We start from the raw sequence: 22,298 nt of genomic DNA on the forward strand, positions 1-22,298 counted from the left end.
TCATTAAATAAAAGCAGGAGCCGGTCAAAGTAAACTAATTTAATTTGCCAGTTGGCTATAGAGAACGGCCTTTGCATTCAAGCACAGGTCATGTCCACTTGCCCCCTTTCATCATCTTTTTATATAAATAAATAGGGGATGATCATATAAGAATTAATAGGGGGTATTTGGTACTTTGATAAATAGTTGTATCAAATAGTTGTTAGTTAGCTGTTAGCTGATTATGTTAATGGGTCTAACTAGTTGATAACATTAATTGATTGTAGAAAAATGTTGGTAATTAACTATTAGCTGATAGCTGATTACATGTGAAATGATTTTCTCAAAAAGCTGATCGTAAAAGTTATCTTGAGCTACTTTTAAAATTTTAATATTTTAGAATAATAAACTAGAAAAATTCGCAATTATGATCAGAGCTCATTCATGTCTTGAAATAGTGCATGAGTTTTTAGTTATAAAAAATTGGTGCAAATTTAAAAGTGTTGTACAGGTAGTATCATATTAATATTTATATTTTTATTGTACATACATCTTCTACTCTGGTGAAATGATCAAAATTATGCATTTCATGTAGGAGTCGAGTCAGCATCATATGATTGAAGGTACTAGATTTAAATGCAACATATATATTACCTACAACCTAAGGAAAGTCGTTGCTCTTGGACAAAATTTGTTATTCTATAATTATGTAGTCAATGCATATTATTGTAATCATTATCTAACTGTGACGAGGAAATAAATATTTATTATACTAATAATACATACAGTATGAGAGTATCCAGGCTAAGTTACATTTTAAAATAAAATGCAATAATTTAATATTATATTTACTAGTATAAGTATTACATTTGTATATTGACCCGACTCAATTCAACCGTTTTACAGATAAAGATCCGTGAAACGGTCTCATACAGGTGTGACCCTGTTAAAAATGGTTTGGTATAATAAATAGAAAATTATTAAATTTTAGATTTCTTTAATTTCTCTTTCCAATTATGCCCATGGTGACTAATTGTACAACCTTAATTAAGTTGTAGCAACACGTGAATATAAGTCAAGATTTATGTATAAAATTTGAATGACCTGCCTCTGATCCACCCCAAAACTAGCAAATATTATTGTGGGCTGTTGGATAACCACACTACTATTAATTATAACAAGTCAATACACAAACAAATGCCAGTTGTCCTAAAACAAGAATAATAATTAAATAAATATTAGGTATTATATTGCATCTTCATGTCACGAGTTTAAGGCGTTAGTTATATCTCTTCTTAAGGGGATCTACATCCTCTACCATTATTATTATTTTATTTATGCATCATCCAATGAAATCTACAGTCAATATTTAAAGATATACAGGTAAATTACTAATAAATTTCATTCATGTGTAGTAGTCTGTAAATTATATATGAAAATGAAGTTGACAATAATCGAACTTGTAACATTTTAGTATATATAAGAATTATGATCCATTTATTTAACCTTATTCATTAGAGGTTTTGTTGCAGATAAGGCTTGATATGTTAAAATATTAGTTGTCCGCATGGTCAGCTTAGTTGGTCACATGGATAAAGTTTGGGAACAATGACCCGGAATTCAGCCTCACCAGCAGCAATGTAGGAGCAACCTCTCAAAGTGAGGGGGGGTCTCTATACTATGTTACTATGATTTATATCCTTCCAGATGCTCTGTCGAGACGGGATTGGGGATTCAACTTTGGGAACAATGTTGAAAAACTAGTTTGAGTGTTTTAATTAAAAATAAAAATAAAATCGAACTTGATAGCTGAATTACTATTTTCCTAAAAATTTTAAACGATATGCGACTCTTACCTCAAATAAATATTAAAAGTAGTTATAGAACTAATTAAGCATGCTAAGATGACACCATTACTATACACCCTTTTATTCATGGTTGCATGTATAGTACGTCGTATTTATTAATTGGACTAATAACAAATTTCAACGTACATGGGATCTGCCATTTGGGTATGGTCTGACTCTTATTATAAAGTCAAAAATTAGATTAAATATAATGTAGGGTTGCAGTCGTGAGGAGATGAGATATTTAATTGTGACAATTTGTGATATGAATGTCAACTGCCACAATTTATTGAAGAAGACAATTATTGAGCTTATTAAATTAATTTGTGATTAATAAATAATTAACTAATAAGCAAGCTAGCTAATAGTATAATATGTTTGCTTAAGAAGTGGATTTATGCTACCCAATTGCTAGTGCTAGAACAGGTTCATAGAAGCTCTAAAGCTCATCATTATCATAGGATCAAGTGCATTCAACAATAGTTAGTTAAGTTATTTTATTATTATTATTATTATTATTATTGAAAGCAAAACCATCAACTGCACTAATGAAGAAGGTGAGCAATACACTCTGGAGGGGATAGTTCCCTAAAGGTCTGACCAACCTGTGAATCAATTGCCTTAGCTAAGACATGAACGAGTCGATTCACTAATCATCAAACAAAAATAACATGATAGGAAATTAAACTAACGAATCTAACAATTATTATTATTATTGAAAATATTATTTCCACTCAAATTTTTATATACATGTTTATTTATACATAACAACATGATTTCACAACTCTTAATATTTATTTGTTACTTAATTATAAACTAGTGATCAGAGTTACACCAATAGTTAATAAAACAAGACTCTATCAACATATGTATGTGAAAATTTGAATTGTTGAGTTTTTGATTCAAGGATACTAGGATTAAGAATTTATTGTTAGATGATCATCGGTATTAGTTTAAACTAATGGAAAGACCATAAAATTGTTACATGAAAATTCATGAAATTAAAAAATCACAATTCTTTTTTTTTTTTTTTTTAACTAAGGTAAGCCAAATGGGTTTCACTATCCCACATTCCCACATGGTTAAACTCTCTCGTAATGAACTTTTTCTTGATGAATAAGATGAAGCCAAAAATGGGAGAAAGTGGGCTACGTCTATAACAACTAGAGAGAGAGAGATGACGACATTTTGGAGTATAGTCAATTGTTATGCCATATATTAAGGTTTACACTACAGTATGGATCTTAATTCATGTAATGTTTGTGTTTTGTGTTTTGACCTTTTGTACGTTATGAAATTCTGTACTTTATGAGTGAATTTTATACCTGAACAAATTAGTAATTGTGTTTTATGTTATAAATTTATGTGTCTTGTATTGTGAAATTTTGTACTTATAAACACAAATTATGTACCTAAATCATATTTAAAAATAAGTAAATATATAATATGTGTATGTGTCTTGTGTTATGAAATTGTGTATCTTATGAGTATGAATTTTTACTTTGTTTTTTCAAACCTAGTTGGGTCCATAATGCTATGATATGTATCTTGTATTATGATTTTTTGTATCTTATGTTATGAAATTATGTAGCTTACGAGTTTAAATTTTGTACTTCGTCTTTTTTATTTAGGATCCACATTGTTACGTGGATCTTGGTCCATGATATAAATTGCCGAGTATAGTGCAATCCGCCTTGGGGTCCTCTTATGTCCTTTTGTCAAAGTCCGTTTTTGTAAGATTGGACTCCAAATGAAATTAATTAGATTTAATTCTTAGATCAGTTCTAATACCTTGAATTAGTGGATTTGATTGGGCCTCTGAGTTATTTAGCTGGGCTTCAATTGACCGGGGTAATATAACCCGAATAATCCTTTTTTTTTGTAAACTAATTATATTACAATTATTTTTCTCCTATAATAAGTATCAATTGGACAAAACTTCACAAGTCTAACTAAATTTGTATAACTTGCCGATTAGCATGAAGTGTGATGGCATCCCAATTAATATTCTAAATGGGTGGTTAAAAGTTCGCCGGGCTTAAATTTTTTGGGTTAAAAATGTAAAAAAAAATATAGAACAGATATTACATTGTAAAAAATCATAAATATTTCAACAAAAATAAATAAATAAAATTGTATCAACTCCAAATCTAGCCCATCTTCAAATAATGAAATTGAGTGTGTGTAATTATCAAGTTAGTCCAACTACTTTTACATACATGCAAAAAAGGCCCAAATATGAAATACGGAGTATTGCACAATGGTCCACAATTTTAACAAATGCCACTAAACTAGAATTCAAGCAGTCAACAAACCTAAAACAAATTATACTATAGATTATGATCCGCGTTACAAATTAGATCACTAATAAGTATTGAATGTTTATTTTTAAATAGTCTAATAAAAATAATTATATGCATTAAATTGAATTTTTAATACACTATAAATAAACATGTATATCAATGGTTCACCTCATAACGTGAACTATGATGCGGAGTATAATGATTGCCTATAGTTAGTCTTCCTTTTAGAAGCACTTCATACACCACGCGAAGTAATTCGAGCTATTTCATAACTTAATAATTAGTCTCTAACTTTATTTACAAATTTAATTTATGTTTCTATTATATTGTCTGGTAATTTAGGCCGGTAATACCAGATATATAAGTATATAAGACTATCAATTATATACATATATTATCTATCTATTATTAACACATGAATATAATGCGGAGTATCAAACGGGCAACTCCGGTGTGGCCATAAGACCGCCGGTACAACTGGAAATCTTGTAAACTATCTGCGACATATCCGGCCGGGCGTCGGAGTTTTCCAGCAAAGCCGCGTTGGCTACCTCCACCAACACCCGCAATTGCTCTAAGTTCACGTCGCCCGCGTCGAGTTTCGGGTCCAGCATTCCCACCAACACCTCCACGTTGCCGGTAATCCGCCAGTCCGCCGTCCACTCCGCCAGCGTGGCCGATCCCTGGGTGGATTTCAGCCCGGTTATGAGCTCCAGCAGCAACACCCCGAAGCTGTACACGTCGCTCTTGGGGGACACGAGACCCGTGTTGAGATAGTACGTGTCCACGTACCCCAGCGAGCCCTTTACCGCGGTGGGCGTGCTGGCGCTTATTGCGTCGCTGCCCAGCTTGCACAGCCCAAAATCTGCCAGCTTGGCGCGGCCGTCGTCCACCAAGAGAATGTTGGAGGACTTGACGTCGCGGTGGATGACCGGAGGGTCGGCCACGGAGTGGAGATAGTCGAGGGCGAGGGCGATGTCGACGGCGATGTTTAGGCGGTTTGTCCAGGACAGTGCGCCGGAGGCCTGGCCGTGGACGGTGTGCATCCGGTCAAAGAGGCTCTTGTTTGGGATGTACTCCAATAGTAAGAGCTGTTCTCCTGCTCAGTGTACAACTGGAGATGAGTTTGCGTCAGAAAAATACATGCAAATTATGCATGCATGCATCCGAAATCTCTGTATATTATTGCACGAAAACACTCAAGAGTATGCACAGATAAACTCGAACAGTATAAACTGTTATATATAGTTGACAGGCTCATACCAAAAAGACCAATAGTCAATTTTGGAGTCAAACTTAGTTATCAAGTTGACAGTCTAAACAACATAACTTTGATTGTTCCATATGGTTACCATTAAATTTAATTTCCTACCTAGTTAACATATACTCCAAGAGAATTTCTTGTTTTTCTCTCAATGGGTAAAAATTCTTTAATTTGTCGTGTATTTTATCTTTCCAATTATTGATAATTTCAAAGTTGATTTAATGATATCTAAAATGCATGTAATTAATAACTCAATCCAACAATTTGGAACAGCTGCGCTAGTGAACATGCATGCAAATCTCATAATAAGCTTAATTAGCTGTAATGGAAGTATGATATGATGTTGGAATGGAGATTGTATGTATAATATATATGTACCTCTTTCTAAGCAGAAGCCCATCAAGCCGACCAAATTTGGGTGCGATATCCTAAGCAAAACCGACACTTCATCCAAAAACATCTTGCTGCTGCCGCCGCGTTCTTCCATGACCCGTTTCACGGCGCCGAGTCTGCCATCTCCGAGGTGGGCAAGATAAACGTACGAGGTCGCCCCGACCCCAATCCGCTTGCTGAAATCCCTCGTCGCCGTTTTCAGCTCCTCCAGCGCGTACGTTCTTATGGTGGCGCCGTCCGCCGAGTAACAAATACTATAACTACTCCCCGATATAACCTCGGCGGCGGCGGCGGACGATTTCCGATCACCCTCGACCTTGACAGCAGCCACCACGACTTTGGAAGAAGGTGCTTTGTTCTTGGATACGAGGTGGTCGGCTAGTTTCTTCAAGATGAGGGTGACTATGATGACAAAGACAAAAGCTCCAGCAACCCAGAAGGTTTTTGGATTAATGGAATTGGAAATCCCAAAGAAGCTCATTGTGGAGGAAGGGGCTGGCTGCGTTGTTGGAGCAGATGTAAATAGTGTTGCTCGATCTTTCGGATTTAGTTTCCATCATATATTCCTAAGACAATATATTTGTTCCCTTCTAGATCAGACAGAATTGGGTGTTGATGAGATAGATAATTATATTTTTTTTTTTTGAAAGTTACTGGCTCTATTACATTGTAGTATCTGTTCATATACTTTCTCAACCTACTGAAACACAAAGAACCAACAACGCCTCCACTGAGGCTCGAACTTATAATCTTCCAAATGGAAGTCCAACCCGGATACCATTGGACCACATAGTCCTGGTAGATAGATAATTATATAAAAGATTCAACCATTTGGAATTTTGTGTTGGAGAATTGAAAGCAACCATGTTTTGTCTCGTGCATGTATAATTGTATATGAATAAACATTTCCCACAAGCTAAGGGTCTTAGTTGTGTCTTTTTAACTGATATTAAATTGCTTAAAATATGTATGGGGAGATCATTATATACCATTGAAATCATTACCAATAATAATACTTGATACAAGCTAAGTCATCACATTAATAGCATATACATGTTCCAGTTGTCCCACCCAAATGGATGCCTACAATTCATCAAGGAGATTAGTCACTGTGTTTGATGGTAAAAATCTTGGGTACAGTCAAAAAAACTAATTGCATATACATGTTGTGACTAATTTGAGTGTCCAATCCTCTCATATGGAAAAACCAATCTGACCAGCACTCTGCCCCTTAATTAGGTCGGCACAAATAGGGATTAGTATGGTACGAGGAGTTAAGGCATGTTAAAGACACGTCGTGATCTAACCCAATAGTCACTTCCTGGTTTTACAATTTCTAGCTAGGTGGCCGTAGGCTAGTCAACACAATTACTTGGATTATGTAAAAAGACAAGAAAATTGAAATGAAGAGAGCCAAAAGCAAAGCTAAAAACACTCAAATTGCCTTAACCTTATGAAGATCTAATACCCTTTGTTTTCCTTTTTTAAGGTATTTATATACGAGACGCTACTTGACCAAAAATAAAATAAAATAAAATCTCCCGGTAAATTTCACAAAATTTCTCGTCAATCATTGTCCGGATTAATTAGTGCTGACCAACTTACTTAAAAATAAGAGATTACATTTCTAATTTAGAAAAAAGGAAGTGTTTTATCAAGGCAACAAATCTCCATACATGGCCATCTGATCACATTTTCATATCAGATCAGACCATCCGATCTCCATTGGATCGGATGTATTAAAAGATTACCTACAAATATAAAAAAAGATGTTGTACATTTGACTTTTTAATCCATCAGATTCTTATTTCTTCATACATTTAAGTGCATACCCAAAGATCCAAAATAAAGAATTGGAAATCAAGGAGAATTGAATCCTTCAACTTTTCTACGTGTTGATGAATGCTGCCTTGTCAATGTATATAATTAATGGGTTTAATTGCTTATCACTTTCCCATTTACTAATGGAAAACCAAATTTATTTATTATCTTCAATAAACTAAAATAAAAATACATTTTTTCAAGGAAATACTTTTTATTGGAGAATAAAAGCTTAATGCATTATATCAAAATCAAGAATGTTCACAAGAAACTAAGGAGGAGAGTGAAACCACTCCCCGCAACCTGACAAAGAAACGGCTTCCCTAGCAAGAACATGGACAGCCTGATTCGCAGATCGGCTAGCAAAATATAAAATTACATCAAAGATATGAGATGCAATCTCCTTTACATCATCAATTATAAGAAAAATTACAATTGTTATATAAATGTGCATTTTGAGTACAACATACATTATGATCATAGTTGATAAAGGATGAAGATAAATCAATCTAAATTGCACATAATTGACTGATTCAAATTGAAAAAATTAATAGAATTAAACTTGAAATATTATATCTATCAAATCAATTGTTCAACCCGTCCAAAATAGAAATACTTTAAAAATTAATAAATCTTAAATTTTAAAAAATCCACCACCTAAGCACTAAACCACTAACCACTCCGATATTATTTTTATCCCAATTATTATTCAGTTTAATAAAAAAAAAAAATTAAAAAATAGTCAGATTCAGACACCGCGGCTGTAGTTGACTTCCTCTGCTCGACTCTTGCAAAACCCCGAGCCCGTAACTGCTCCCCTTTGTACTGGATTCCACTCAGCTGCCGGGGGGACCACGCCGGCGCGATGAAGGTGTAGAGTGATCAATTTCAACGTCTCTGCCGTGCCTGGAGAAGGAAATGGTTCAGGAAATGGCTAATTCCAAGCCTTTGTTCCTGACGATCTACGCCACCGTGGCGGTTGGCGTTGTCTTCTCGGCTTTCTATGTCTTCTCTGCCGTCTACTCCTCTTCCGCCGCCTCCTCCTCCGCGCCTATAGCCTCCTCCTTTTCTCTCTTCCCGATTGCTCCTTCCTATTCGCCAGGTACATTCTCACTCTACACTCTTTATGTCCACACTGATTGCATCGCATGCATACTTGTTTAATTCCAATTTGTCTTTTACCAGCTCATAATGGCCGTAGATTTTTGCATTTTCGGCATGCTACTTTTAAAATTTTGTTAGAATTCAGTATAATCTGAATATTGCACTCACCGGAGAAAAGAGAGCGAGGATGACCAAAATTATGATAGTTTTCACATAAATATGAGCTGGTAATAATGCAGAGAGATAATGAAAAGGAAGAGGAAAGTAGAACTTTGTGTATTTAAGATGGAGCGAACAGTGGGAGCTAATAATTTTCTTGGTTTGTGAATTAATTCAGTGATTTTTAGTTATTATGATTCTGAATTTTCTATTAATGGGGGTGTATAGCAGTATAGGTTTGTTCAATTGTCTACAAACCCTCATATTTTTGGTAGAGATAGTGATGTAATATCTCTTGCCTTGGTTGGGAGTACATACATTTGCTGTACACCATGGAGATCTTATTTTGATGCTGTATTGCGGTGACATCTGAATTCCAAGTTGAGTCTATGATGGAGTTAGAAAATAGTGATGTCAGAAACATATGTTCTATCTCCTCTTAATGTTTGAATGGAGCAACTTTAGGAACCAACAAAAAGAGCAGGTTGACAAATAAATAAGTGAAGGATTGAATTTCTTTCCCCCAGTTTGCTAATTCAGTGAAGTTATTGAACCCATTTTGTTATTGTATCTTTTTATAGTATGAATCTGTCTACCTTTCTACCCTCATCTTTAGGCTTTAGCACTTATGGTAATATTGAACGCAATAGAAAACTCTTGCTGTTTTTAAAGATCTTTACTTCTGTAATTTATCCTCAGAACAATTTTTTTTTTCCTACAGTTAATAATTTGCTAGCTGTCATATGGATATTTTATTTCAGATGTACCGGCAGCAGTTCTAACTCAAATACATAATGAGTCTCTAAAAGAAACTGTTGGTTCACCTCAAGCACCAAAGACCCAGGCGAAAAGCAAGTCACTGAAACCTATATGGATCTCTCCCCCTCCCGGTTCACGAATGCCATCTCTAGAAACTTTCAGATTGACCAAAGAACTATTTCAGGAAAGAGTGAGGGACAATGTCATAATTGTGACCTTTGGCAACTATGCTTTCATGGATTTCATATTGACATGGGTTAAACACTTGACAGATATGGATGTCGACAACCTACTTGTTGGTAACTGCTCTTTATCTTCTTGATTGCAATGAAGAAAATTTGCTGGCATATTCTTAGTTATTAACATGCTAACGACACACAAAGTACTGACAAATATAACATTTCCTAGGTGCATTGGACACCAAATTATTGGAGGCTCTTTACTGGAAAGGTATACCTGTTTTTGACATGGGTAGCCATATGAGTACAGTAGATGTTGGATGGGGCTCACCAACATTTCACAAAATGGGAAGGGAGAAAGTTTTTCTAATAGATGCTGTCCTACCTTTTGGTTTTGAGATCCTAATGTGTGATACTGACATGGTGTGGTTAAAGGTAACTCTTCACCGCAGCATTTGCTTGTCATTTAGATCAAATCCCCTAAATATGTATCTTTCAACTCCTAGTTATCCACCGTTGTTCAAAGCTTATGGTTTGACACTATGATTTCCTAGTTGTTGGTAAGCCAGTTGGTATGAAAGGCATCTGAAATCAGTCAACAGTTACCACTTCATGTGGAACTCTATTGACCTGCTCTAGTATTTTGTGGACTCGCTTGTAGAAAGAATAGATTGAAGAGATTTCCTTATCTTCACTTGTGAAACAGAAAATAATAATATGTAGTAGTAATAGTAAAATAGTAATAATAATTGACATGCGAAGTGAGGTACTAAACTTTGTTTAAAGAACGAAGAATGTGTATTGGTTCAATACTATAGCATTTTTATTGAAGGATAAAATTTTCCTCTTCTAGGGAATATATGGGAACTTATTTACTCATACTCGTTTTTTTTTGTTTTTTGGGTGGGGGTGGGGATTACTCTTGTGAAGGCTTTATTTACACCTTCCTTTTGTATAAAATCTTAGTTATATTCCAGAGGTGAAGGACTCAAGGTTCTTGATTTATTTTTCTGCTTTTTTAGATCTTTTAGTATGTCCAGTCGATGACTTGGTTTCAACTTTTTATCTTCTCACTGTTCAATACCATGTCACTTTGTATGAACATTCTTTTTATTACATGGTATGTTCCACAAACAGAATCCTCTTCCATACCTTGCACGTTTCCCTGAAGCAGACATCTTGACATCCACTGATAGTGTTGAACCAACAGTTACAGACGACAGGTTGGACATCTGGCAACTAGGTAAAGCTTGTTTGGAATCAAAGATGCTTATAATATACTATACTATTTTCAGAAAAGATCTTTGTCAATGTTGTAGCTGATATTTGACATTGTCATATAATTGGAAAGCAAATGTATGGTTTCAGTAATTAGACTTTATTTGTACTTCAGAACACTAGTACAGTTTAAGCAGCCATTTTACTGTGGAGAAGTGTTTTTGCTGTGCAGTTGGTGCTGCTTACAACATTGGAATATTTCACTGGCGGCCTTCAGAATCCTCAAAAAAGTTGGCAAAGGAGTGGAAAGAATTGCTTGTAAATGATGATACTGTCTGGGATCAGAATGGTTTCAATCAGATCATCCGCAGACAGTTGGGCCCATCTGTTGATGAAGACAGTGGACTTTGTTATGCTTATGATGGAAACCTCAAGCTGGGACTTCTACCCGCAAGTATCTTTTGCAGTGGGCACACTTTTTTTGTCCAGGTACTTTGCCTTGTATAACTGTATAAGAACATAAATTGTCTTTCTGAATTCATACTTGTAAAGGTTATGGTGTCCAATATTCAATTTTGAAATTAATTGGTCACTCCATATTTATCAAAACTTTCTTTTCTTCCTGTTTTGATACTTTGGTAGTCAATGTATCAACAACTCAAACTAGAGCCCTATGCGGTACATACAACATTCCAATATGGAGGAACTGAAGGCAAACGCCACCGATTACGTGAAGCTAAGGTTTTCATGGATCCATTGGAATATTACAACCCACCAGGTTTTCTCCTTTCATATTATATTTCCCCTTTCTTGTTTACATACTATTTTTCTTATTTATTCTGAAATTGAAATTCTTCAAAAGCTAACACACTATAACTTCTTACTCTCTTTTAATCAAGGTCAATATAAGTTAAATACAAATTCAACAATAAATTTTTGGAAGATTATTTTTGTATGTAATCTTGAGAGCTCTTATACATATTAGTAAGCCACCTTCTAGTAGAAAAATAATGTATTGAAAAGATTAGTCAAAAGGTATTAGTCATTACTAAATTGTGTCAGTGAAAATGCAGTTATATTTTGATGATCTTGGTTTACTCCATAGACAAGCATAATTTTTCTATCGCATGCCTTGTGAAATATGTGTCTTTAGTTGTTCAGTGGCATGATCTAATCAATTAAAAATTTTGCAGGGGGTTTTTTGACGTTTAAACCATCTATTCCCAAAAGCTTGTTACTAGATGGGGAAAATAATATTGAATCACACTTTTCTCTTGTTAATTATCAGGTTGGCGACTCTAACTTCATCCAACCTTTTTTCTATTAACAGTTTCTTGCAAAATTGAATCACCTTAATTATGGTTCAATCATTATTTTCAGATAAAGCAAATAAGGACTGCACTTGCTGTTGCTTCACTGCTAAATCGCACATTGGTGAGAGCTATTCCTATTTTTCCTTTTCATATGTAAGGTGGCTGCCCTAATTTTGAAGTGCGGAATATTAACTTTGTATTTTGCTAGAATTGCCAAAATGAATGATTAAATTTGGAGATTCAGAGAAGGTTTAATCAATCACCTTTTGTGTGGCCAGTAATGATGTCTACAACCATTAGATCAGTGGTTACATTGTTTCTTAATTTTTCCTACAAGAGCAATAACTTTTCTATTGGATTGTCTATATCCCCACCAAGCAATATCCTGATTATTTGTGTCATTCTTTGTGATTTTAGGTGATGCCTCCGATATGGTGCAGGATAGATAGATTATGGTTTGGACATCCTGGTGTTTTGGTGGGATCCATGACGAGACAGCCTTTTGTCTGTCCTTTGGATCATGTGTTTGAGGTACAAACTTCAAAGACGCGTTCAATATGCTATTAACTCAAATTTCTTCCACTAAAATGACAATCAAGAACATAATTCTTGTTCCCTTGGTTTACAAATTATGATGCCATCTTAATTCCACCAGCAAAAATAAAACATGTATAATACTTATATTATGTCCTTAAGTTTCAAATCCCATTCAAAGTCCCCCATGATTAAACCAAGAAAGCAATTTTTATTTATTTAATTTTTTTTTGTATGTAAAGAAATTATATTATTATATCATTAGGCTCTTGCATTTTGTAATATTTCTTAATCTAATACTTGAAATTTTTTCTTTGGTTTGATGAGTTAGTTTTGGATATATAGGTCTGTGATTATGTTATTAGCCATGCTTGAGTCATCTTCATACATTATCTTTGGTACTAAAAACATTACTTGTGAGAGCCATTGGCATTTTCTAAAAAATTCCTTTGAACTTGTCCAAAGGAAGAAAAGAAACAAAGCAGTTTATAAAATTCCTTTTAATCTGTTAACAATTTTGTCTTTCATCTAACATTGCTTGATTAATATCATTAGCAATTAAGCTTTTCCCATCTGTTTGTGTTTACTTTTCATTGGCATTGCATTATGACTACTAACTTGCATACTTATTTGACCTTTAGTCACTCTTGAAAAGTTTCTGAATCCAGAAAAATTCTGAAGAATCACTAAGCAGTTATGTTTCTTATTTTGGCCTCATTGCTTTGTGTGATACATGTTATACTTCAGGTTAATGTGATGTCGAGGGAACAACCAGAGGAGGAATTTGGACCTGGGATCAGTTTTAGGGAGTATTCTTTATTTGACAATCCATTAATGCCCCAAGAGGTGTAATTCTCGTCCTTAAAACTCTTTCATGCTAAGCTTGTAAAATTTTGTCCCATTACCAAAATGTCCGACTGTTGCTTTTTTCATTTAAAGGTGAAAGAGTCATGGCTTGATGTGCAACTATGCCGAGAGGGATCAGAAGGCTGCCAACTTTCCAACAGTACTACTGCAACAGGAATTCTTAGATTCCCCAAGAATAGTACTGAAGAAAAGGTAATTAAAGAGATTAACTAATGATTTGTGTTACATTACTACTAAATGTTACGGAGTTTGTTTTATGAAAAAATGAACACTAAAATAAATGCATCATGTATTAATGTCAAATAAAGCAATAAATTTTGTAGGATGTGCTATTTGCATATGTTTATTTTGTGAACTAAAATAATATACTAAATATATAACTGATAACAGAAATCTTATGCGGTAATAGTCATTACAGTGTCTTTGAGTGGTCTATTAAACAATAAAGTTAAAATGTCAAAATCTTCTGTCCATGGTAATTAATGTTTTTTGCAAGCTATAGGAATCTACATCATGTTTCTGATGTAAAATCTGCCCGATTTATCTGTACTCTTTTTTATTTTACATGTATCAACCTACTTGTAACTTTTACTGGTTCATTTTGAACAGTTCAAGACAGTATTCTCCTTGTTCAAGGATGTCAAAGTAATTCAGTTCTCATCAATGCATGATGCCTTCCAAGGTTTTACTGACAAGGTAATTCTTGCTCTCTCTACCTCCCTGTTTATGAATGTGCTGTGGTTCGTCTCGTCTGTCTTACAATGAGATATATGTATTGTATGGATCAGGCCAGGGAACACAGATTCAGGAACCGAGTCAAGCGGTATGTGGGTATATGGTGTTGTGTGGAAAATCAAACACCAGGTCACGTATACTACGACATGTATTGGGATGAGAAACCTAATTGGAAACCAATACCGCCCCAGACTCCACAAGAAGATCACCCCCCTTGGTGAAATCCACGTGTTGCTTTGCTTACATCCCTACACAGACACAGCAACTTCAACACTGCAAAAATAGGCAAAATTTCCTAAACTGCCCTATGGCTAACAGCCTGCCTAATACCACCCATAGTGAGAGAGCGGTAAGTTGTAGCAATACTCACAGAAAATGACCTACTAGAACATAGGCTGCACCACTTGGATTTGATTTTGTTTTGCTTCTTCCTTTCAATGCCTTCTGTATATTTACTAGTCAAACATGTAAATTTGGCTAAGCACTACTTTATTCTGTTTCTGGGTCGAACCTAATTGGAGAATTCAAATTTTGCATTCAATAAAACATCACTCTTGAGTTAAGTATCTGTTTTTTGGACATTCTCATTTTATGGGCCACGTACAGTATTCACTTTAGCTATCAAAAGGAGATTCTTGACTACAAGAATTCAACAGGCTGTTGCAATAATAAGAATCGTTTGAAATAACCAAAAAAATTTATAGCTGACATTTTGTTGCAGATCACAACCAAATAAATAAAATAGAAGAGATCATATCCAAAATCCAAATTTACTGACCAGTATTAATTCAGTTGGTTATTTTCCATCTATCTCCAGTGAATACATGCATCTGCCGGAGGTATTTAAAAAATAAAATTTAAAAAAATACAACAGAAAATTTATCCCAAAATGGCCCAAGAATATTGAAGAAAAACATATCAAACCAAGTGTCGTACTACACTAGTAAATAACAAATACTGTAAAAGATAAAGACACAATATTGCAGCACTATAGTCCGGGAGTAGTTCTCTTCATGAATGAGCCTCTATAGATTTTATGAAGTCTTTATCCTCCTCACAAAGAAGTGCCGCCTCTTATATATCACCCAAAATGTGGCATTTGAAACCCATAAACAGGGCTTCTTTTCAACACTTCCCACCTGAGGGAAGGATGGAGCTTCTGTTATACATGTAGGCACCAGCGGCAGTAAAAAGAAATGACGAAGCTCATCTCTAACCTGTTGCAGAATAATGATTAGCTCAATCATCCAGGTAATAATAGGATCCAGCATTCTTTTGTTCCCGGTCCTTGGTTGAGTCGAGTTTGTTAATTCGTGGCCGGTAATTCGTTGGGTCCCGGCGGAAAGTGATATCCAGATGCTACAGAATTCAAATGAAGTAGATTAGTAAGAAACAGAACCAATAAACCCACTTCTTTAAGGTTTGTGAAGTTTTTTTTTTTGGGTGTACTCGGAATTTCCACCGTCGAACACAGTGACTAATCCCCTCGCTGAATTATAGGCACCTCTTTTTGGGTGGGACAGCCTGGAGATTTAAGGCTGCTCCAAACCCAAAGCCAAGGATCAAACCTTTGACCTTTGGTTAAGGATGGATGAGTCCCTTTCACTCAACCACACCCCCCAGGTTAAGGTTTGTGCAGTTGAGTTTATGGTGGTAATGCTCCAAAGTGAATATGCACAACCCAAGTTTTATTTGTTTTCATACAGAGAAAGCAGGAAAATAAAAATGACATGAAAAGAAGGCTTACAGATAAGAATAGGTTCATTCCCGTCAACAATGATTGTGGTGAATTTGCAATACAATCCACCGATGGCCTCCCTTCATACACAATTACTCTATCTGCCAGGTAAGTTGCCATTATGAAGTCATGCTCTACCACAAAAGCTGTCTTCTTTGCATGAAGTATAAACCTCTTAATGACTTTGGAAGCAACAATACGCTGCTCAGAGTCCAGGTAAGCACTTGGTTCATCTATCAAATATATGTCAGCAGGCTGCAAAGAATTCCAGAAACAAGTTAGATTTAAACTTCAAAAGGGTTTTTTTTTTTTAGAACTCTTCTAATTTCCAGCAACTTTAACAACAAAGCAACTAAACAGCCAATAATATGAAAAACTAGACGATGCAAATTTATGAGGTTCTTTTGGCTAAAATCAAAGGTACATGATAACTACAAGAACATTAGGCAACATTAGCAATTACTTCTTTAGTGGTTGTAGAGAAACAAGAGTAAACTATAAAACAAAAAGTAATTACACAGCATGTGTGATAGTCTAGACAATAAGAACATTATTCTTTTCTTTTGAGAGGGAAGGAGTGGGGTATCTTTCACGGAAATTTCAGGGAAAAGGAGTAATGGAAAAGAAGTTCCAAAAATCCAACTCTTGTACAATGTGAAAAAACTTGGATTTAGAGTACAATTTGAGAGAATTCTAGGGCAACTCTTTGACAGAATTTACCTTCCCAAGACACAAAGCTAGGGCAACTCTTTGCAACTCTCCACCAGATAGGTTCACAACTTCTTGATCCATCAATTGCTCAATTTGGAGAGGCTTCATTACATCTGAGATAAATTGAGGATGTGTATAGGAATCACGAATTTTCGAATGTAGCAAATGCCTTACGGTAGATTGAAATTTTGGACTAATTTTCTGTGGTTTGTAAGAGACATTAAACTCTGGTATCTCCACATCTGAGCCTTCTACAATGTCAGGCTTCAGCAATCCAGCCTACAATTTCAAAGTGTTAAGGGAAATAATATTAAAACCTTGATAATTGGAACCAACTTTGAGCAAATTACAAAAGAATAATGCTTTTTGTACACACTTCTACACAAAATTGACTTGGTTTTAGGTAAAAGTGTGTAAAAATTAGTGTGCAAATATCATTACTCTTTACAAAATGGAATTGCAAAAAGAAAATGCATACCAGCATTCGGATGAATGTTGTCTTCCCAGTACCATTCTCACCAAGCATTACAATAATCTGGGAGTCGGTAAATTCACCCTCAACGACCTTGAGCTTGAAATTACCTTGTGTCTTTGTCATGGTAGGGTATCTATAGCGTGCATATGTTTCAACTTCTTCAGCACTTTCCTGTGGGGTCTCAGCAACCTAGGGGCAAGGGGAAAAATATTTAGGTGATGCTGTAAAAATGCATGCGGCAGTAAATAGTAAACTGTACCTTGAAGGTAAGTGATTCGTCACGGAATCTCAGATTTTCTGTTGGCACAAATCCTGCCAAGAATATGTTAATTCCTTCTCTAACAGAGAAAGGAAGAGTGACAAAACCATATGCACCAGGTTTCCCATACAGGCAGCATATGAAGTCCGACAAGTAATCAAGAACACTCAAATCATGTTCCACAACAATTACATAGCTGAAACAAAAAGAAAACATAAATATAACACAAGCTTTAAATCCCAATCCAGTTAGGGCCTTAGGGATGGCTATAAGCATTAGTACAAGTAAATAGGGTACTAATGTGCTGAGCAAAAAATAGAAACAAGGACACCACAGAACCTGTTGGGCCGGAGCAAAGATCTGACAACTTGAGCAGCTTTAAGCCTCTGCTTAACATCCAGGTAACTAGATGGCTCATCAAACATGTATATTTCTGCATTCTGTATAGCAACAACAGCAATGGCAAATCGTTGAAGCTCCCCACCAGATAAATCTCCAACATTGCGGTCCAAAACCTGATTCAACTCGAGATCAACACAAAGTTCTTCTTTCATATCTCTCTCGTCCTTTTGATCAAGCACTTGCCCCACATTCCCTTGGACAGCCTTGGGAATATGGTCAACATACTGAGGCTTGATTATAGCCTGGGAAAACAAAAAAAACATTTACATCATATAGTAGTATACTGATAAGGTTGATAAACAAAAGATTACTATTCTTTACCTTGAGAATAGTGACACAAGCTTTACTTTCACAATATTCATAATAAGATTAACAACATCTAGCATAGTCAATTAGCCAATTTTCCCTCTTTTTTTCTTCTAGTGATCCTTTCAGGCCAAATATGTATATACTTATTTGATTTCTTAAGACAAGTAATCATTAATCATACTTGCCTCCCATATGATTGCACAATTTATTCTTCACTATCTTCTTTGGTAAAAAAGCTGGCTTATCAATGCTAAAATTAGAGTAACAAAACTAATGGCTATTTTAGAAATTTTTCAGGAGGAAAAAATTAGGGTTTGGGCATAATAACACTTGTTTTTTCTATTTAGACAATTACCGTACCCAACAAGTAGCTACGCCAATGAATTCAATTAACCATCAGTATGTAAAAAAACAGTATAAGATCAACTAACCAAGTAAACTTGTCAAATCCCCACCAACTACTTACAATGTAATTTTAAATGTTAATTGTTAAATCAAACAACTTCCAAATAGCAAATACGAACAGTCTAGAACAGGCACTATCCCCCTGTAGTGCAGGAGCAATCGTAAAATAAGTTTCAATATTCATTTCCTTGTTATGTAGTGTGATTTAATAGTTCTAGCTATAATATAAGACCCATGTAAAGTTATTATTGTTTTTTCATCATATTAAGGCAACATGATGTCTAGAGTTTCTTATAAATATGCCCTTTTGAAGTTGCAATGGCAGTGTTAGACTAAATTGACTCCTGTATATGCATTTTGCGCCCACTAGGCTCCCATTAACCCTAGAATCCTTTTCTCTCCAATATTATTGCATTACCTTCCTTATCTTTCTATGTTGCTGAATCATACTAGTTATTTCTAAGAATTCCAGAGCCTATCTCTAAATTTACAACTCAGTGGGGGTTAGTTATTGGCCGAAAGATAACTTGCTGAGCCACATCAGCTCTATGGAGAAGAACTAATGGCAAAAAACCAAAAAGTGAAAGACTGAACACCAGCAGCACAACTTGACCTTTAAGATGAGAGCCATCTAAATTGGCCTGCATGATATTCAAACTTCTACTTTAGTAGATTTTCATCTCTGAGAAAGTGCACCATTATGCAAGGCTGATATAAAACAGTTGGAACTGGTGCACAAGCCTCCCCCATCATGCAAGGTCAAGGGAGAGAAACCTCAGCATCTTTGCACAGACAGCCAAAGAATAAATTCCAAAATCTAAACAGTTCTGACTTGTAAAGGGAGGTTCACTCAGGAATCATCAACACGGCAGCCAATCAAGACAATTATAAAGCACCTTAAGCAGAAGAACGAACTCACTTTTAAATTATCTTCCAGAATACGAGTGAAGTAATTCTGCAATTCAGAACCTCTGAAGTAAGTCAATATCTCTTGCCAGTCGGGAGGGTTCTGCAATAGGCCAAAAGAATGAATGAATAAGATGAAAGGTAAGCACTCAATCTAACTTTCTAAACCTGAAATTGAAGAATAAAATGAATTGGATTGAGGAATTACTTTGAAGCGTCCCAAATTAGGCTTTAGTTTCCCAGCTAATACTTTAAGAGCAGTTGATTTTCCAATACCATTTGTTCCAACCAGGCCAAGAACTTGTCCTGGTCTTGGGACTGGCAACCTGTAATAAACATTTTCAAAGACTTTCAATAGTGAACAGAGTTTGATTACTTTTTAAGGATTGCAGACTGACCTATGTAATTTAAATGTGTTAGGACCATAACGATGTGTTGTATCCTTGTCCAAGTCCTTTGGCAGATTGATGATCTGAATGGCCTCAAATGGGCATTTCTGCATTGAAAATAACAATATCAATGAGGTGGAAACATATGAAAGTTTATATGAGGCTGCAAAATATTCCCAATCACGCTACATTATTTACAGACCTTTACACAAATACCACATCCAATGCACAGCTCCTCTGAGATGAAGGCAATCTTGGCTGCAGGAGTCACCTCAATACAAAGTTTGCCTGCAGGCATAAAGCATTGCTCATAAAAATTCGAAAGTCCTAAACCCATTGCTACATTACCAAGTTTTCCTTCTCAATAGTAGCAAAAGAAAAGCATAATCTACAAATATCAGACAGCAGAAAAAGTTACAGGAATACAACTCACGAAAGGAAGAAAGAGAGGAGGATGGCGGTTGGATCTTAAGAAGGAAACTTCTTTAGCGACAAGCCAACAACTATTTGCTCCAAAATCAAGGTTAGAATAAATTTCTAAATAAGAAATATGTTTTTCTTTTCTTTTGCAACCACAAATTTCCACCTTTATCTAACTTGTTTTAAGGCAAATCTTTGCCAATAACTTGATTATTGTATTGCCAGTTTTTGCTTACCTAAAAAGGAATTGCATTCTCAAAAGCCTACATTGATAGGAAATTTTGTGGGTTTATAATAATGCACCAATTCTCTGAGATGGCACACATTCATATAATTATAATGAATAAACTCACTATATAAAGGTGAAATTAATAAACGCTCAAACTTTAGCACTGAATTATTCATATCCAACCTTCAGCAGCACTGAACACTAATCAACAATCTTAATGAAAACTTCACTTAGAACATCAGAACCGCAAACAGAACTAAACAAATTGCAGGAATAGAGAAAAACAACACCATAGATAGATCATTAAAAATAAAGGTGACCAAAAATTCGGTGAATTACCAGTTTTAACAACGGGGCAGCTCTTCTTGCATTCCTGACGGCACTTTTTTGGTTTGCACTTATCAGAGCTGACTATAGCAATACGAGTCAATCTCTGATCCGACATTTCTCTCTTCACCAATCTGTTCTCTCAGAAACCCAAATTCAGAAAATCAACCCAAAAATATCGGCGTAGATAGATTATATAGAGAAAGTAGAGAGACAATCAAACTTACCTGTAGCAGAGATTTCGATTGAAGAAGAGTAGATTGTGGAGCGTGTGGTGGACGCAAGACAGGGAATGGACTGTGAATACGCCCAGCAAGCTAGGGTTTCTTGGAATACCTTGAGCTTTTGTATGAATTTATGTTTTGGCCCACCTTGTTTACTATATTTATTTGCAATGCGCCTTATAATTTGAATTCAGCGTTAATGCCCTCCTATGATTTGTATTTCTTGCCCTTGCCCTCCTAGGATTTGTATTTCTCCATATATACTTCTCTTTTTTTTTTAAAAAACCAAAAGCAACAGCTTATATTAAATCAGCAAAGAAACGCAAAATACAACCGGGCGAGAAAACATTCCAAACCCCAACGACAAGAGAAGAACTAATCGCCCGTGTAAGCAAATGAGCTACAGATTCGCTGACCGCTAGACATGGTGAACAATAACGTTCCCAATGTCACAAGCAAGTGGAGTTGTCATGTTTAGTCCTAAATTTGCGATCCTTCTTTGAAAGCCGAAGGACTATATGTGATCAATTTGAAAGTTTAAGATTAAACGTGGAAGAACTACTATACTCAGAGGATCTCATGTGGTATTAACTCATTTAGGGGTGTACAAACTTCGGATAATTTTTTATTAACCGACCGAACCGACAAAATTCGGTTAACCGTTTTCGAACCGAACTTTTTTGGTTCGATTAATGGTTAAAAGAATTTTAAAACTTCGGTTAACGGTTAGTTCGGTTCGAAAGGCCGGTTAACCGAATTAACCGAATGGTTAATCAAAATTTTAAATATATATATATATATATATATATATATATATATATATATATATATATATATATAAATACTAATTTGAAGTTATGGATGTTTGGAGTTTATAATTCATGTCTTTTATATTTTGTTATGAATTTATTATGATATGTATTTTATTCTAATTGGATTTATTATTTTAGGTGTTATTTTTAAAATTTTAAATTTTAGCTTTAAAAAGTTCGGTTAACCGACCGATTAACCGAAAAAAATTTCGGTTAA

General features: G+C 35.1%; 3 protein-coding genes across 5 annotated transcripts; 1 reads left to right on the forward strand and 2 right to left on the reverse strand.

Annotated features, from left to right (window-relative positions):
* Positions 1-4,488: 4,488 nt before the first annotated feature.
* LOC109149353 (calmodulin-binding receptor-like cytoplasmic kinase 2) lies at positions 4,489-6,401 on the reverse strand. Its single transcript, XM_019297076.1, has 2 exons — positions 5,772-6,401; positions 4,489-5,228 (listed from the first exon to the last, which is right to left on the reverse strand). The coding sequence occupies exons 1-2, from the start codon at positions 6,265-6,267 to the stop codon at positions 4,564-4,566; spliced, it is 1,161 nt and encodes a 386-aa protein (XP_019152621.1). The 5' UTR covers positions 6,268-6,401; the 3' UTR covers positions 4,489-4,563.
* Positions 6,402-8,325: 1,924 nt separating this feature from the next.
* LOC109149626 (arabinosyltransferase XEG113) lies at positions 8,326-15,038 on the forward strand. Of its 2 annotated transcripts, XR_002048976.1 has the most exons (14): positions 8,326-8,709; positions 9,632-9,928; positions 10,038-10,243; positions 10,946-11,051; positions 11,259-11,515; positions 11,669-11,804; positions 12,220-12,314; positions 12,407-12,460; positions 12,757-12,870; positions 13,621-13,719; positions 13,813-13,932; positions 14,350-14,436; positions 14,529-14,858; positions 14,911-15,038. XR_002048976.1 is itself a non-coding variant. In XM_019297501.1 (13 exons), the coding sequence occupies exons 1-13, from the start codon at positions 8,526-8,528 to the stop codon at positions 14,694-14,696; spliced, it is 1,923 nt and encodes a 640-aa protein (XP_019153046.1). In that variant the 5' UTR covers positions 8,326-8,525; the 3' UTR covers positions 14,697-15,038. The 2 variants fall into 2 exon arrangements, 1 of the variants encoding a protein (XP_019153046.1); XM_019297501.1 differs by having other exon boundaries at positions 14,529-15,038.
* Positions 15,039-15,229: 191 nt separating this feature from the next.
* Positions 15,230-21,421, reverse strand: LOC109149627 (ABC transporter E family member 2-like). 2 transcript variants are annotated; one of them, XM_019297503.1, is made up of 13 exons: positions 21,273-21,421; positions 21,058-21,179; positions 20,272-20,357; positions 20,079-20,176; positions 19,889-20,006; positions 19,694-19,783; positions 17,998-18,302; positions 17,659-17,854; positions 17,403-17,588; positions 16,934-17,203; positions 16,223-16,468; positions 15,693-15,834; positions 15,230-15,614 (listed from the first exon to the last, which is right to left on the reverse strand). In XM_019297503.1, the coding sequence occupies exons 2-12, from the start codon at positions 21,161-21,163 to the stop codon at positions 15,715-15,717; spliced, it is 1,821 nt and encodes a 606-aa protein (XP_019153048.1). In that variant the 5' UTR covers positions 21,164-21,179; positions 21,273-21,421; the 3' UTR covers positions 15,230-15,614; positions 15,693-15,714. The 2 variants fall into 2 exon arrangements, with proteins under 2 accessions (XP_019153048.1, XP_019153047.1); XM_019297502.1 differs by having other exon boundaries at positions 15,230-15,834.
* Between the last annotated feature and the right edge of the window lie 877 nt (positions 21,422-22,298).

This window comes from Ipomoea nil, unplaced genomic scaffold (genome assembly GCF_001879475.1).
Source record: "Ipomoea nil cultivar Tokyo-kokei standard unplaced genomic scaffold, Asagao_1.1 scaffold2159, whole genome shotgun sequence".
In the NCBI taxonomy this organism is placed as follows: Eukaryota; Viridiplantae; Streptophyta; class Magnoliopsida; order Solanales; family Convolvulaceae; genus Ipomoea; species Ipomoea nil.